The sequence below is a fragment of the Phyllobates terribilis genome, unplaced genomic scaffold (genome assembly GCF_046119375.1).
Source record: "Phyllobates terribilis strain yellow unplaced genomic scaffold, ASM4611937v1 Scaffold_1__5_contigs__length_1240528914, whole genome shotgun sequence".
NCBI classification, from domain to species: Eukaryota; Metazoa; Chordata; class Amphibia; order Anura; family Dendrobatidae; genus Phyllobates; species Phyllobates terribilis.
In genome coordinates, this window is record NW_027362761.1 from 706,281,160 (window position 1) to 706,295,637 (window position 14,478).

Here is a 14,478-nt window from a genome sequence, read left to right on the forward strand (position 1 = left end):
ACAATTATATAGTAGATTAGATGGTCATCCAGACCTGCTGATTACAGTGGGATTGCTGACCATCTTATCTGTATGATGGTGTCCTGAATCTCCTGATTGCATAGATGACATATCACCTGGGGCTGCTCCTTCTGCAAGTTTTGACCTTTTTAAGCTGATCTCTGCTTTAATATATTACCCACTTTTTAGGTACCATGTACATTGCTTATCGGACATCTATATCTGCCTCGCTTTATATCCGTAGGTGTCAGGCTTTATTTGACAGTTAGCCAGTGACTACTATTTTTTTTTCTGACTACTGGGTGATGCTATGTGTCATTTGACACTTTCTTGATGTGCTCTCAGACACATGTTGTGTTATTACTCCTTTCTGGATTAGCCACTTTGTCCTTCTTACAGGAATATACTGTTTTAATCATTATTGACTTTGACACACTATTTTTACTATTCCATCTTTGGATATTTATAAAAAAACCTTTAAATAAAACCACAATATCTATGGTATAACATTTTGTCTTTTTCTTCAAAATAGCCATCTGCTTATAGTTTCCTTTTATTTTAGTGTGTGTGCTATTTAATAAAAGATTTATTCTTAATATCCTTACCACACCTACAAAAACAACAAGAGTATATGTTCACTTTGGTCAGATATAGACATCCATTCAGAACATGTGTGCATGGGAAAGTCTGTCGGCATTGGGCACTTTTTTGGAGTAAACTGGACACATGGGGTCCTATGAATATGTAAAATATCAATATTTGCAGATGACACAAAGTTATGTAAAACAATTAATACAAAAGAGGACAGTGCAGACCTACAGAGGGATTTGGATAAGCTGGGTAGGTGGAGCATTAAATGGCAAATGAGGTTTAACGAGGAGAAATGTAAGGTCATACATATGGGAAGGAAAAATGGAAGTCACCAGTACTCACTGAATGGGAAATCATTGGGGAATTCAGAGATGGAGAAGGACTTGGGCATCTTGATTGATAGCAAACTAAATTGGAGTGCCCAAAGTCAGGCCGCTGCAGTAAGGGCAAACAGGGTAATGGGATGTATCAGAAGAGGTATAGCTGCAAAGGATGAGAACATTGTTCTTCCACTGTACAAAGCACTGGTCAGACCACACTTGGAATACTGTGCTCAGTTATGGGCCCCAATATATAGAAAGGATATAAATGAGCTTGAAAAGGTACAAAGGAGGGCAACAAAATTAATAAGGGGAATGGAGGGACTGCAATACCCAGAGAGGTTGGCAAAACTAGGACTATTCAGCCTGGAAAAGAGAAGGTTGAGGGGGGACATAATAAATGTGTACAAATATGTTAGGGGACAGTATAGAGACCTTGCCCGGGATTTGTTCAAAAGGAGGGATATTACGGTAACAAGAGGGCATTCACTAAGACTGGAAGAGAAAAGGTTTCAGCACCAGCATAGGAAGGGGTTCTTTACGGTAAGAGCAGTGAGAATATGGAATTCACTGAGTGAGGAGACGGTAATGTCGGATTCACTAAACCAGTTCAAGCGGGGACTGGATGCTTTTCTAGATACCAGGCAGATTTCTGCATATACTTAAAAATAGAATAAAATAGTAGGTTGATACAGGGATTTATTCTGACTGCTGGTTTCAGAGTCGGGAGGGAATTTTTCCTCAGGTGAAGATTGGCTAAATCATTTGGGGTTTTTGCCCTCCTCTGGATCAACTTTAGCAATTACAGAACTAACAGGTCGAACTTGATGGACGCAAGTCTTTATTCGGCTTTACTAACTATGTAACTATGTAAAACAAAGACAGCAGTCCAAAACACTACTCCAGTAGTCATGGTAGTGCTTTACTGAATTAGGTTCAGAACAGATTGTGATATTGTTCACATGAATGGGCATTTTGATGTCAGTGCCTCGATGATGGTCTGTAATTGCTTTATTTATTCGGTCGTCCATGACAGCACCACGTGAGAGAGAGGATCCGCCCATCAAGGACAGGAAACCTACAGGTTAAAAAGGGCGGCCCTCTCTTTCCGCCTCAGTTTAGGTTTCCTGTCCATGATGGGGGACCTTGCAGGCTTACGTGCAGAAGATGGACTCCTGTCCCAGAGAGGGCCACAGCAGGTGGTTGGAGCCGGTCCGTCCCGGTCCTCTGGAGACGCCACGGCAGGGCTCATGGGGGCGCCTCCGTGAGCGTTGCGGCAGGCGCGACATCGCCTCACGGGAGGTAGATGTCCGCCAGGTGTGGGGCCGCTAGCGGGCTTCCTTCCCCCCTCGCTACCGCTTGCAGGAGATCCAGGTCGCGCCGGCGGCGCACGTGACGGGCGCGACCTTCTGACGCGACTTCCGGTGCGCCGGGCAGGAAGCCCTGTGACGTCACCGGAAGGGGCGGGGCTCGTTTGAATTTTTTGGCGCGAGCAGCTGAACGCCGGGGGATTGAGGACCTGGCGGCGAGTAGCCCACCTGGATCCCACCTGGACCTGGGGAGGAAGACCAAGGAGCAGGTAACGCCCTCCTGGGTAAAAAAAAAAAAAAGGAAACACACACCCACACATGGTACCGGTATGGCCAGTATATAAAGGGTCTGGTAACATACAGAGGTGCTTCCCAGCCCATTCTTACATTGTAAGCTATGGAAGATTCACAGGAGCTGTCACCTAGGCAACAACATCTGCTGCAGGAGCAGCCCTCTGGGGAGCCCTCACAACTAGTGGCGCAGCGTCATTCCCGGCTAGGGTCTGGTCGTACAACTATTAAGAGCTACCACTAAGAGCAGGAAGGACGGTCCGGTGCGGCGTGATTCCTCGCCATGCATGCTGGATTCTTCTGCTTCTACGGTACCGAAGGTTCTGTGGGGTGAGTGGAATCTTCGTGAAAGTTCTACTAATGTTTCCTCCTTCTTTCTATCTATGACTTTCTTTTAGAGCAAGAAATGTTCCTCGAAGTCCAAGCACAGAGTGTGTGCCTTATGCAGCTGTCCACTCCCTGATTCTTATAGCAAAAGGTTGTGTCAGCAAAATGATATCGGAGGAGACCCCAGATTTTTCCCTAGGCTTAAGAACTTTAATAAGGGAAGAAATAGGCAAAGCATTGCAAGGTTCAGAGTCTGGGCATATTCCTCAAGAAACCCAGCCGGGTTCAGACTCTGAGCTATCGGTCGCTTCCTCCTCCGCCTTCTCTTCCTCTGATAGTGAGCCAGACAGACAGTGCTTCCCCCTGAAGGAGGTCGATGCCCTAGTAAAAGCCGTCCGATCTACAATGGGGATAGTGGACTCGAGGGTAGAGAAGTCAGCTGAGGATGTTATGTTTGGTGGTCTGGGGCTAAAGAAGAGAAGGGTCTTTCCAGTAAATTCAAGGGTGAAAGACCTCATTGATAAGGAATGGAGAAAGCCTGACAAGAAGGGTAGTGTTCCTCCATCCTTTAAAAGGAAATATCCGTTTGAGGATGCTATGTGTTCCTCCTGGTTAAAAGCACCCAAGCTGGATGTTGCTGTTACTAAAGCAGTGAAAAGAACTTCCCTCCCGTTCGATGATATGGGTGCATTGAGAGACCCCCTAGACAGACGGGCTGATACTTTCCTGAAAGGGGCATGGGAGACAGCTGCGGGAGCACTGAGACCAACAGTAGCAGCTACCTGTACGTCCAGAGCCCTGATGGTGTGGCTTGAACAGCTAGACAGTCAGTTGAAGGATGGGACTTCTAGGAAAGACATCATTTCTTCCCTTCCACTGGTTCAGGGGGCGGCAGCTTTTCTTGCTGATGCATCTGTGGACTCGGTGAGGTTGGCAGCAAAGTCAGCAGCACTGTCAAATGCGGCTCGGCGAGCCTTGTGGATTAAAAGCTGGCTAGGGGATTTACAGACTAAGTCCAGACTGTGTACAATCCCGTGTGAAGGGGAATACCTCTTTGGTCAGACCATGGACGACTTATTGGAGAAAGCGGGGGACCCTAAGAAGGGGTTTCCATCAGTTCCTCTACCCTCCTTTAAGAGATCGTTCCGGAAGAGATATTTCAGGGAGCAAGACAAGTCTGATGAAAGAGGTCGAAAAGGTAGAGGTCTACTCTTTGGTCCGTCTCCAAAAATTGAGCAGAAGCCAGTGGATACACAATCAGCCCAGGTGGGAGGGAGATTGTCATTTTTTGTCCCAGCTTGGGAACAGATTTCTCATAGTAATTGGATTTTGAGCCTGATTAAGTATGGTCTTAAGTTTCAATTTAAAGCATTGCCTCACAAAAGGTTCATGGTTGCTCCCTCCAGTTCTTCCCCAGAACGCCAGGCTGCCCTCGTTTCGGAAGTACAAACCCTAATAAGAAAGCACGTCCTGATTGAGGTTCCGGAAGCTGAAAAGGGTCTTGGTTTCTACTCCCCGCTCTTCTTGATTCCGAAACCGGATGGAAGTTTCAGGACAATTATAAATCTGAAATCCCTGAATAATTTCCTTAAAATACACACCTTTAAAATGGAGTCTTTGAAATCCGTAATAAAGTTACTTTTTCCCCACTGCTATATGGTAGTGCTCGATCTCAAAGATGCGTATTACCATATCCCAATTCATAGTGATTACCAGAAATACTTGAGGCTGGCCATTGAAATAGACGGGGTGGTTAAACACTTCCAATACACTGCACTCCCCTTCGGTTTAGCTATAGCCCCACGGGTTTTTACTAAAGTAATGGCGGAAGTTATGGCCCATATAAGAGAAAGGGACATTCTAATTATCCCTTACCTGGATGATCTCCTGATAGTGGGGAATTCGTTGGTTCAATGCGAGACCCACCTGCAGGAGACCATGTCGGTCTTAAAGAGTTTGGGGTGGTTTCTAAATTTAGAAAAATCTAGACTATCTCCACTCAAGGTACAACAATATCTGGGGGTCATATTAGATTCCAGGAAACAGCTATGTTGTCTTCCAGAAGAGAAAATTGATAGAATCCGGGAGTTGGTAGAACAATGTATACGTAAACCTTCTATTTCACTCCGTAGGGCCATGTCACTATTGGGAACCTTCACCTCCACTTTTCCTGCGGTTCGTTGGTCACAATTGCATTCAAGAGCCTTTCAGTGGGATGTGTTGTACAATAACGCAGCTTTAGACGGGCATCTAGACCGTAAGTTTACGCTAGGTCCTCGTGCCATATGGTCCCTTCGTTGGTGGTTACGACAAGACAATCTTGCTAAAGGGGTTCCCTGGGAATGTAGTCCAACTGCAGTCTTGTCCACTGATGCAAGTGCTACAGGTTGGGGAGCTCACTTTGAAGGGAAATTAGTGCAGGGAACCTGGTCAAGCAGTGAGCAACAGTTGTCATCAAATGTTAAGGAGCTTCTGGCGGTGCAGCATGCGTTCAACGAGTTCCTTATATATTTTCAGGACCAGCATGTCCGTGTACTCTCGGACAATCAAGTCACGGTAGCTTACATAAACCACCAAGGGGGAACCCGCTCAAGAAACTTGATGAGGGTAGCGAACGCACTTCTGCTGAAAGCCGAAGATCACTGTCTCTCTCTTTCGGCTACTCATCTAAAAGGCAAGGAAAACATCATAGCGGATTTCCTCAGCCGTACTTCTGTAAAAGAAGGAGAGTGGTCCCTAAATACACAAATATTCTCCAGAATCGTAGAAAGGTGGGGCCTTCCGTCTATGGACTTATTCGCAACAAGAGCCAATCGGAAAGTGAAAAATTTTTGTTCCTTAGACCCCAGAGAAGGACCCCTGGCAGTGGACGCCTTTATGGTTCCCTGGAGGTTTCCTCTGGCATATGCCTTCCCTCCCATGATCCTGCTCCCAGCGGTTTTAAAAAAAGATCAGGGCAGACCGGGCCAGAGTGATACTCATATGTCCCTTTTGGCCCAAAAGACCGTGGTTCCCTTGTCTCCGGAAGATGTCCATATCAGATCCCTGGGTTCTTCCGGAGATTCCGGACCTCCTCACTCAAGGGCCACTTTCCCATCCTCCAATCCCGAGTCTACATTTGACGGCGTGGAATTTGAGAGGGTGTTATTGACCAACAAAGGATTCCCCGCAAATGTAGTGAATACTCTCCTGGCTAGCAGAAAACCTGTTACCACCCGTATTTATGCCAGGACCTGGAGGAAGTTTCTGTCCTTTGCAGAAGTTAAGGTGGAGGAGGGGCCCCCTATTGGGAAAATTCTGGAATTTCTGCAGCGAGGCTTAGAATTAGGTCTCCCTACCAGTACCTTGAAAGTACAGGTGTCGGCGTTGGGAGCTTTATTTTCTTCCAATATTGCAGATAACTATTGGATAGGCCGTTTTATAAAAACTTCCTTTAGGTGTAGACCCATTACCAAAGCAAAGATATCTTCCTGGGATTTGAATTATGTCTTAGATGCCTTGACCAGTCCTCCTTTTGAGCCACTAGATTTAGTCTCCCCCAAAATTATTTTCCTAAAGACGGTCCTGTTAGTAGCCCTAACTTCAGCCAGGAGAGTCAGTGACCTACAGGCCCTTTCAATATGCCCTCCATTCACGCAAATTCTGGACGATAGGATTATATTAAAACCTGATCCAGCCTTTCTTCCTAAAGTGGCCACTCGATTCCATAGAACCCAGGAAATAGTTCTCCCAACTTTTTGCTTTCCGCCCAAAAATCAAAAAGAGGAGAGACTTCACACTTAGACGTTAGGAGGTGCGTACTAAGGTACTTAGAAGTATCACATGGCTTTAGAAAGGATAAGTCCCTATTTATTTGCTATCAGGGGGCTAGGAAGGGTTGTAAGGCCTCAAAGGCTACAATCGCTAGATGGATCAAGGAGGCCATTTCCCTCGCATACTCCTCAGGGGATAAAGAGATACCGGAGGGATTGAGGGCGCATTCTACCAGAGCGGTGTCAACCTCCTGGGCGGAGAAGACAGGGCTTTCCATTGAGGAAAGACCACTTGGTCTTCTCCCTCTACTTTCTATAGGCACTATAGATTGGATCTGGGTGGCTCTGCAGATCTCACTTTCGGGAGAAGGGTGCTTCAAGCTGTGGTCCCTCCCTAATTTCCTTCGTCTCTGTAATTCTCTCACGTGGTGCTGTCATGGACGACCGAATAAAGCCTTAGTTACTTACCGGTAACGGGATTTTTCGGAGCCCATGACAGCACCCGTATATTCCCTCCCTTCACTGGTGTTGTGCACTCCTGTAGATTTGATTTCTTTTTGTGCACCCTTGTGGGAAATTGATGAAAAGTAATGTACTTAATGTGATTATGTTTTGTTATAACTAACCTTGGCGGTACTCTCATGCTCTGTTAACTAAACTGAGGCGGAAAGAGAAGGCCGCCCTTTTTAACCTGTAGGTTTCCTGTCCTTGATGGGCGGATCCTCTCTCACGTGGTGCTGTCATGGGCTCCGAAAAATCCCGTTACCGGTAAGTAACTAAGGCTTTCTGTTCTACAACAAGACAATGATCCAAAATGCTGCATCAAAAACGCTCAAGAAAGGCAAATTTAATAGGGTTTATCCAGTTTAAATATTTTTTTCACAAAGGTTAGAAGGGTTTCTCAACCATATGCTTTTACCACAGGTTGTCCCACTGCTAGTATCCCTAGTGGTCAGCTGTACATTGGGTGGGAACTTGTCAGTGAGTGATCAGTTGTCTTGATCACCACCACTGGAGAAATGAAGCATTACACCCATCTCATTATAGGCAATGGTCTGTCTATGTAATGATTTAAAGGTGGTGTTCGGGCTTTTTTTTACCATTTTGTCTGTGTACCGAAGTGGCAAATGCTGAAAACTTAATATACTCACTGTTGGCATTCTGCACCATTGCCTAGATATCACACATAGTCATCCTCAGTCCTTACTTTAGAGGATCGTTCACATGCCGACTATAGTCTTTTACTGTTCAGAGACTAGTGGTAACCTCACAACTGACATCTTTCAGACCCTCCTCTGCTTCAATTCCAGCACTTGAACAGTGAGCCCCTTCAGCCTCCTGGTGCCTGCGCACTGTGGGTCAGTGTAAGTCAACGATGTCATGAAACAGCTAATTGGACTAACCTGCGCAATTAGCTGTTAGCAGGGATGTACAACTGTATGGAGCCAGGTTTTTTTTTTTCGTTTTTTTTTTTATACATTCTACATAGTTTTGTGTCAAAGACTAACACTTTACTCTCAATCCCATCCGCAAGGTAATTAATAAAAGCATGAAAAAGAATTGGCCCTAACACTGATGCTTGAGTGGTCTTTATCCCATTTAGAGACTGTACCACTGTTTCCTGTCCCTTAAGGCTATGTTCAGCTATGTTCACACTTTGCATTTTTACCAAAAAGAGGGGAGTAGAAAAACGTGTACATATAAACCCTTAAAAAGATTTTTAATTTAAATATTTTATAAAGCTCCACGTGTACAGTGAAGAAAAGTCACAATATAAATGTCTGCTCAAATGCTCAGAGACATAGAATGGTATAATCAGAGCACATAAAAAATAGGGAAGCAAAGATTTAGACAGTCAAGTTTATCCCTATATCAGATGATTATTGTGGTATGAAAGACAATAAAGGCCACCAAAATGACTATCTGATCGAATACTCAAGATGTGCACAATTGATGTGATCAGAGTTCATGTAGCCAACGTCGACAGGAAAACATTTAGAAGTCCTACCAATAAGTCACCCCTAATGCCGCCAATTATTGTGTTTAATTATATAGCACAAACTACAACATAAATGTCTGATTCAATACTCATAACCAATAGATGGTATAGTCAGAATGGATATAAATGGTATAAACAGGGAGACAGGTATAAAACTATGTCCTCACCAATCACACAATAACCGTTCCCATTGAACACCAGATCACATACACAGACAGCAGCTTTTGTTTTCGCCAAAAGATTTTTTTTTTAAGCCGCCACCATGACAAGTTAGACTCTAATCTATTAAACATTTCTTAAAATATCCAATACTTTTTAGGTATTTTTTCAAGTAAATTTTTTAAAATGACCAATAATATCACATACAAGGGAGAAATACCGTCACACCATGAGTAGACCACGTATTACCACCATATAGTGACCGAATAATACCACATACAAGGAGAAATGCCTCCGCTGTGACCAGACCACATATTACCATCACATAGTGACTGAATACTACAATACTGATTAGTAGAACAAAACAATGCTAATATTACGATAAGTGCCATTATACACAGGAACTTTGTATATAGTGTCAGTGTACAAGTAATACATTGATCACCGGTGACATTATACACAGGAGCTCTGTATATACAGTTCTCATCGTTATTGGCACCCATGAAGTTTAAGTACATAATGTGGAATATCTCCTGAAATAAACAAATCAAATATATAATAAATTGGGTTCAGTAGTTCAATGCAGTTTGTGGGGAATATTTTTTTCATAAGAATTTGGGAAAGTTATGAAATGTCCTATAAATGTCTGTCCTATTCCTGATCTAAGGGTCTAGACTTTTAGCTGAGATTAATCGGTGCTACAGTAAATTTATCACTTAAACATGAGCCATGTATGAGGGAGTCGGAGGTTTGCTGTATGAGGGAGTCGGAGGTTTGGCTTACCGACTCCACAGCCCTGGTGTTAAAGCAAACCTGTGCGGTCGAAGATCGAATCAATCCGCACAGGCTTCTGAATGACCATTAAAGCGAACCTGTCAGCAGGATTTTGCTAAGTAAACTACAGACAGTGTCATGTTGAGGTTTCTGCACTGATTAATATGATACCTGGGGTGAAGAAATCCGTCTTGTGGTTCTTGTGTAATCAGTGTTTGCGGTTTTGAGTTAATGATATGCCCGTGCTCCGGGGCGGAACTGTAGGCAGGGTCTCATCCTGGTGCTCTAGGCCAGATCAGCAAGAAAAGACCTGTATATAGTGTCAGTGAACAGATGTCACTGGTGAGTAGGTGTGTTGTCTCTAGTTGAAGTCCTTCATCTTCGCTTTTTTTCTTTATCCAGCACAGATCTTCATCACTTCTTCCAGCCAAAACTCTTCTCTGCATAAAATAACACACAATTATCTAGAGCACCTCTTCCAGAGCACGTTCCCCAACTTCTACACCTCGCAGCTGAATCCAGACGTGCACCCACCATTAATATATAATTAGTTATATAAATTGTAATCCCCCACTTTGCCTCCACTAACTATAAATAGCCACTTTATCCACCTAGTAAATATATAAATTAATTGCCACCTGTACTCTTTCCCGCAATTCATTACCAGTCATACTCCTGCATCCTCAGCTCCCCCGATTCATTGTTTTTACATGCCGCCCTCCGCCCCAATTCATTATGTCCCCTCTTTCCCACTTCATCATTTACTCTCCCCCAACCCCAATTCATTTTCATTTGCTCTCCTCAATCCACTCCCAATTCGTCATTTGTTCTCCCCCTTCCACTCCCAATTGGTCCTTTGCTCTCCCCCTCCACTCCCAATTCATCATTTGCTCCCCCCACTCCTAATTCGTCATCACCCCCCCCGCCACACACACACACACACTCCTAATTCATCATTTAATTAATTCTATTAAAAAAATAAAGTTTTCATACTTGCGTCTTATACAATCCCCTGCTGCTCCACTCCTGGACTGGCATACTGGCGCTCGATGCCGGCGAGTATGCAATGACGTCATCGCATACGCTCAGTCTTCCCAACGCGTCCCTGAATGGGAGGAGGTACCCCCTTGGAGCTGCACGGCCGTTCAGTTTTGATAGCTGTGACACACGATAGCCAGGGGTATCCGGAACAGGCCCGGGCCCCCGCTCTTTACTTCTGTTCACCAGGGCCCATACAGCAATAAGAGCAGTAATGCCCCGATGGAGGCCATGGAGCTTTATGACTGCTTACTTTTGCGAGGCAAGACGATGTTTATATTGATACCAAGTTAAGATAGATATGACGTTTTGATTAGTTGTTTCAGCATTTTTTGTGGTATTGCAGCAACTAAAAAAACAAATGTAATTTTGGCGTTTTTGAATTTTTTTTTTTCTTACCAATCGGGTTAATTTTTTATATTTTGATAGATCAGACTTTTCTGAACGTGGCAATACTACGTGTATTTTTTTATTTATTTTTACGGGGGAAAATGAATGTCATTTGATCTTTTATGTTTTTGGCTTATTTAACCCCTTCACCACCTTGGGATTTTTCGTTATTTTGCGTTTTCGTTTCTTGCTCCCCTTCTTCCCAGAGCCATAACTTTTTTTTTTTCCTGTCAATATGTCTGTGTGAGGGCTTGTTTTTTTGCGGGACGAGTTTACCATATAGTGAACTGGAAAACGGGAAAATTCCAAATGCTATGAAATTGCAAAAAAGTGCAATTCTACATTTTTTTTATTTTTTTATTTACCATGTTCATTAAATGTTAAAACTGACCCACCATTGTGATTCTCTTTTTTTAGGTGAGTGGTTTGTTTGTTGGTTTGTTTTGTTTTACAAAAAAAGAGCAATTTTCCAAGACTCGTATTGTCTCTATTTTTTGGAATCTGGGGCTTGTGAGGGCTTATTATTTGTGCGCTGAGCTGACGTTTCTATTGATACCATTTTGGGTTAGATACGATGTTTTGATTGCCTGTTATTGCATTTTATTTCAATATTGTGGCTAACAAAAAAAAATAAATTTAATTCTGGCAATTTTGTTTTTGTTTCTTCTTACCCTGTTTACCGATCGGATTAATTCTTTTTCTATTTTGATTTGGCATTTCTGAACATGGCGATACCAAATATGTGTATTTTTGAATTTTTTTTATTTTATTTTGAATTGGGCAAAAGCGATGTGATTTGAACTTTTATATATATTTTATTTTTAAGAACACTTTTTTTTACTCTTCACTTACGTCAATAGTCTCCTTAGGAGACTTGAAGCTGCAATTGTCTGATCCCTTGTGCTACACATAGCAGGGCTGTGTAGCTGAAATGCTCATCTGCTATGAATGCTGGCCAAGCATGAGGGTGTTCTGCAGACCCCTGGGGGTCATGCCAGCCCATTGGCACCCCGCGATCATGTGACATGGGCACCTATGGACGGACTTAGTGACAGCCACGGGTGGATCGGGATTTCACCTGTGGCTGTTTAAGGCACATGACATCGGCTGTCATGTGCCTGAAAAGATGCGGGCTCAGCGCTGGAGCTCACATCAAAGAGGGGGAGGTAACCTATGACGTGCCTTTACGTCATAGGCCATAAAAGGGTTACTTTTTTTTAAACTTTTTTTCTCCACTGTTCTTAAGTTCTCTTAGGGAAGCTGTGATGTTTGATTTCTTGTGCTCTGCTCCACCCACGATTGTTAAAGCAGGTCCTGGCTGTAATACACAGCCATCACCCACTTCCAACTTGCGCCATACATGTCGTGAAGGGGTTAAAGGGAATCTGTCAGTAGGTATTTGGCACCTAATCTGAGAGCAGCCTGATGTAGGGGCAGAGATTGTGATCCAAGTGAAGCGGCACTTACTGGGCTGCTTTATTGTAGTTTCGATAAGTTCAGTGTTTTATCAGCTGAAGATTATCACTACAGGACTAGTTGTATTGTGCCATGTAGTCCTCCTGCTCTGCTTAACTATGCCCCCACCGATTGGCAGTTTTCTGCCTATTAAACCTACAATAATCTCCCAAAGGAGTTACTTAAAGAATGTAATATACAGTTCAATGTCAATTTTTACATAATAAATCTGAAAGAGAAGACACTAGGAGAGCCAATAATGATTATTAAAAATACAAATTTTATTAACTTCATAATTATAAAACTATTTAAAAACGAAATAAAGATGACCCTATAGTTATGGTGGTTATTGCCAAAAAAAAAGGTCACCACAGAATGGCACATACACACCATAGAACATACAGGTTAAATGCAATAGATACCTTACATCCACAGATGGAATAGGGCTAATAATCAATATTGCCCCAATCGTAAATACATAAAACTACAGTGCAATGGGTTAATCTCCTATCCAGGTTACTCCCTTAGACCATCATAGGATAGGGGGTGGTAAGTGTAGTTTGTAAGATAGCAAAAACTTACATTGGTGTGGACGTGCCAGGCTGTGGTGCCACATCCCCTATGTTTGTTTCGGCAGGCGTGCCTTCGTCGGGGCAGTTTTCTGCCTATGCAGATTGTACACAGAAAGCTGACAATCAGTGGTGTGGGTGGGGTTATACTGTACAGGGCACTGCTAGATCTGTAGCAAAGAAAAGTGTGAATTTATCAAAACTGCATCAAGCAGCTCAGTAAGTGACAAATCGCTGGAATCAATGTCTCAGCCTTTACATTATACTGCTGTTGTTTTACATATCAAAAACCTGGTGATTTATTTCCTTTAAGATACTAGTGGAACTAGAATCAAACATCATGTATATGCACGCTATTGTATTATATAACCATTTCATAATTGGAAAATGGGCATCTTTTATGAATTGCCTTTTAATTATACCTATTGTTTTACAGCTTAAAAAAGAAGCCACAAAGGAAGAAGTATGGACTTCTCTCAGACTATGATGACACGATGGAATTGGGATCAATGGACAGTGATGAAGAAAAAATATTTGAGTCTAGAAGTATAAGAAGGTAAGTAAGCACTTGTGGGAGGCACACGGGTCAGTGACTTGTAGGTTTTGTAAAAAAAAAAAAAAAAAAAAAAAATTGTATTTTCTTTGACAGGTGATGAGTAAAGTTGCAAATCTTGGATCACTAACCACAAACAAGCCCTATCCTTGTGATGACACAGAAAAGGGTCTCCTGTGTTTTGAAGGGATGTGTGTCTCGCTGACCAAATTCATTCTAACATTAGCTGCTGCCGCTGGAAAAGCCTGACTGATTTGGACCATGGATTGTTTGATTCTGCTGGGTGCAATTCCATACTAAAGACTTAAGTGGGATATGTGATTCTCCGGCCTTTGCACAAAATGTACATTCCATCTTCACAGTGTGGACTATGCTTCTAATGTTGATCGGAACTAATGGTTGAATAACAAGTGCTTTCCTTTTTACTTTTTCCAGCAAAAAGTATTTGCTGAATTCTCTTGACAAGACCAGGTAATTGTATGGCTCACCTGTCAGGAAATTTGGCAAAGATGCAAGGTCTTACTTGCTCTGTGCTACTCATTTTTTATGTGGTTCAGGATATTTTGTAACAAACATTTATTTTTCCACTGTTCCTTTTTATATATGAATAAAATATTGATTAATCTGGTTATATGTTTGATTCCTATTTCCGCCAAATCATTGTGCTCACTGAGGAAGCCATTAGAAACAGTTCATGAAAACCCCTTCCCAAGCGAAAAATTTTCTCTTATTGCGCTTTCATTTCCTCCTTTTATTCCAAGAGCCATAACTTTTTCTTTTTTCCATTCACACACCTGTATGGGGACTTGTTTTTTTATTGCTGGAGTTGTAGTTTTGAATGACACCATTTATTTTACCATGCATTGTCCTGGAAAATGGGAACAAAATTCCAAGTCTATGTAATTTCGCAAAAAAGCTTTTCTGCAATTGTTTTTCAGTGTTTTTTTTTA

General features: G+C 42.7%; 1 protein-coding gene across 2 annotated transcripts in view; it reads left to right on the forward strand.

Moving 5' to 3' along the window:
- The window catches only part of FAM174C (family with sequence similarity 174 member C), a 38,623-nt gene extending 24,467 nt beyond the window's left edge, over window positions 1-14,156 (forward strand). For both annotated transcript variants that reach the window (XM_073686109.1, XM_073686118.1), the window contains exons 4-5: window positions 13,412-13,531; window positions 13,625-14,156. In XM_073686109.1, the coding sequence (XP_073542210.1) occupies window positions 13,412-13,531; window positions 13,625-13,628 (124 nt within the window). In that variant the 3' untranslated portion in view covers window positions 13,629-14,156. The remainder of the gene's footprint in view (window positions 1-13,411; window positions 13,532-13,624) is intronic.
- Window positions 14,157-14,478: the final 322 nt, after the last annotated feature.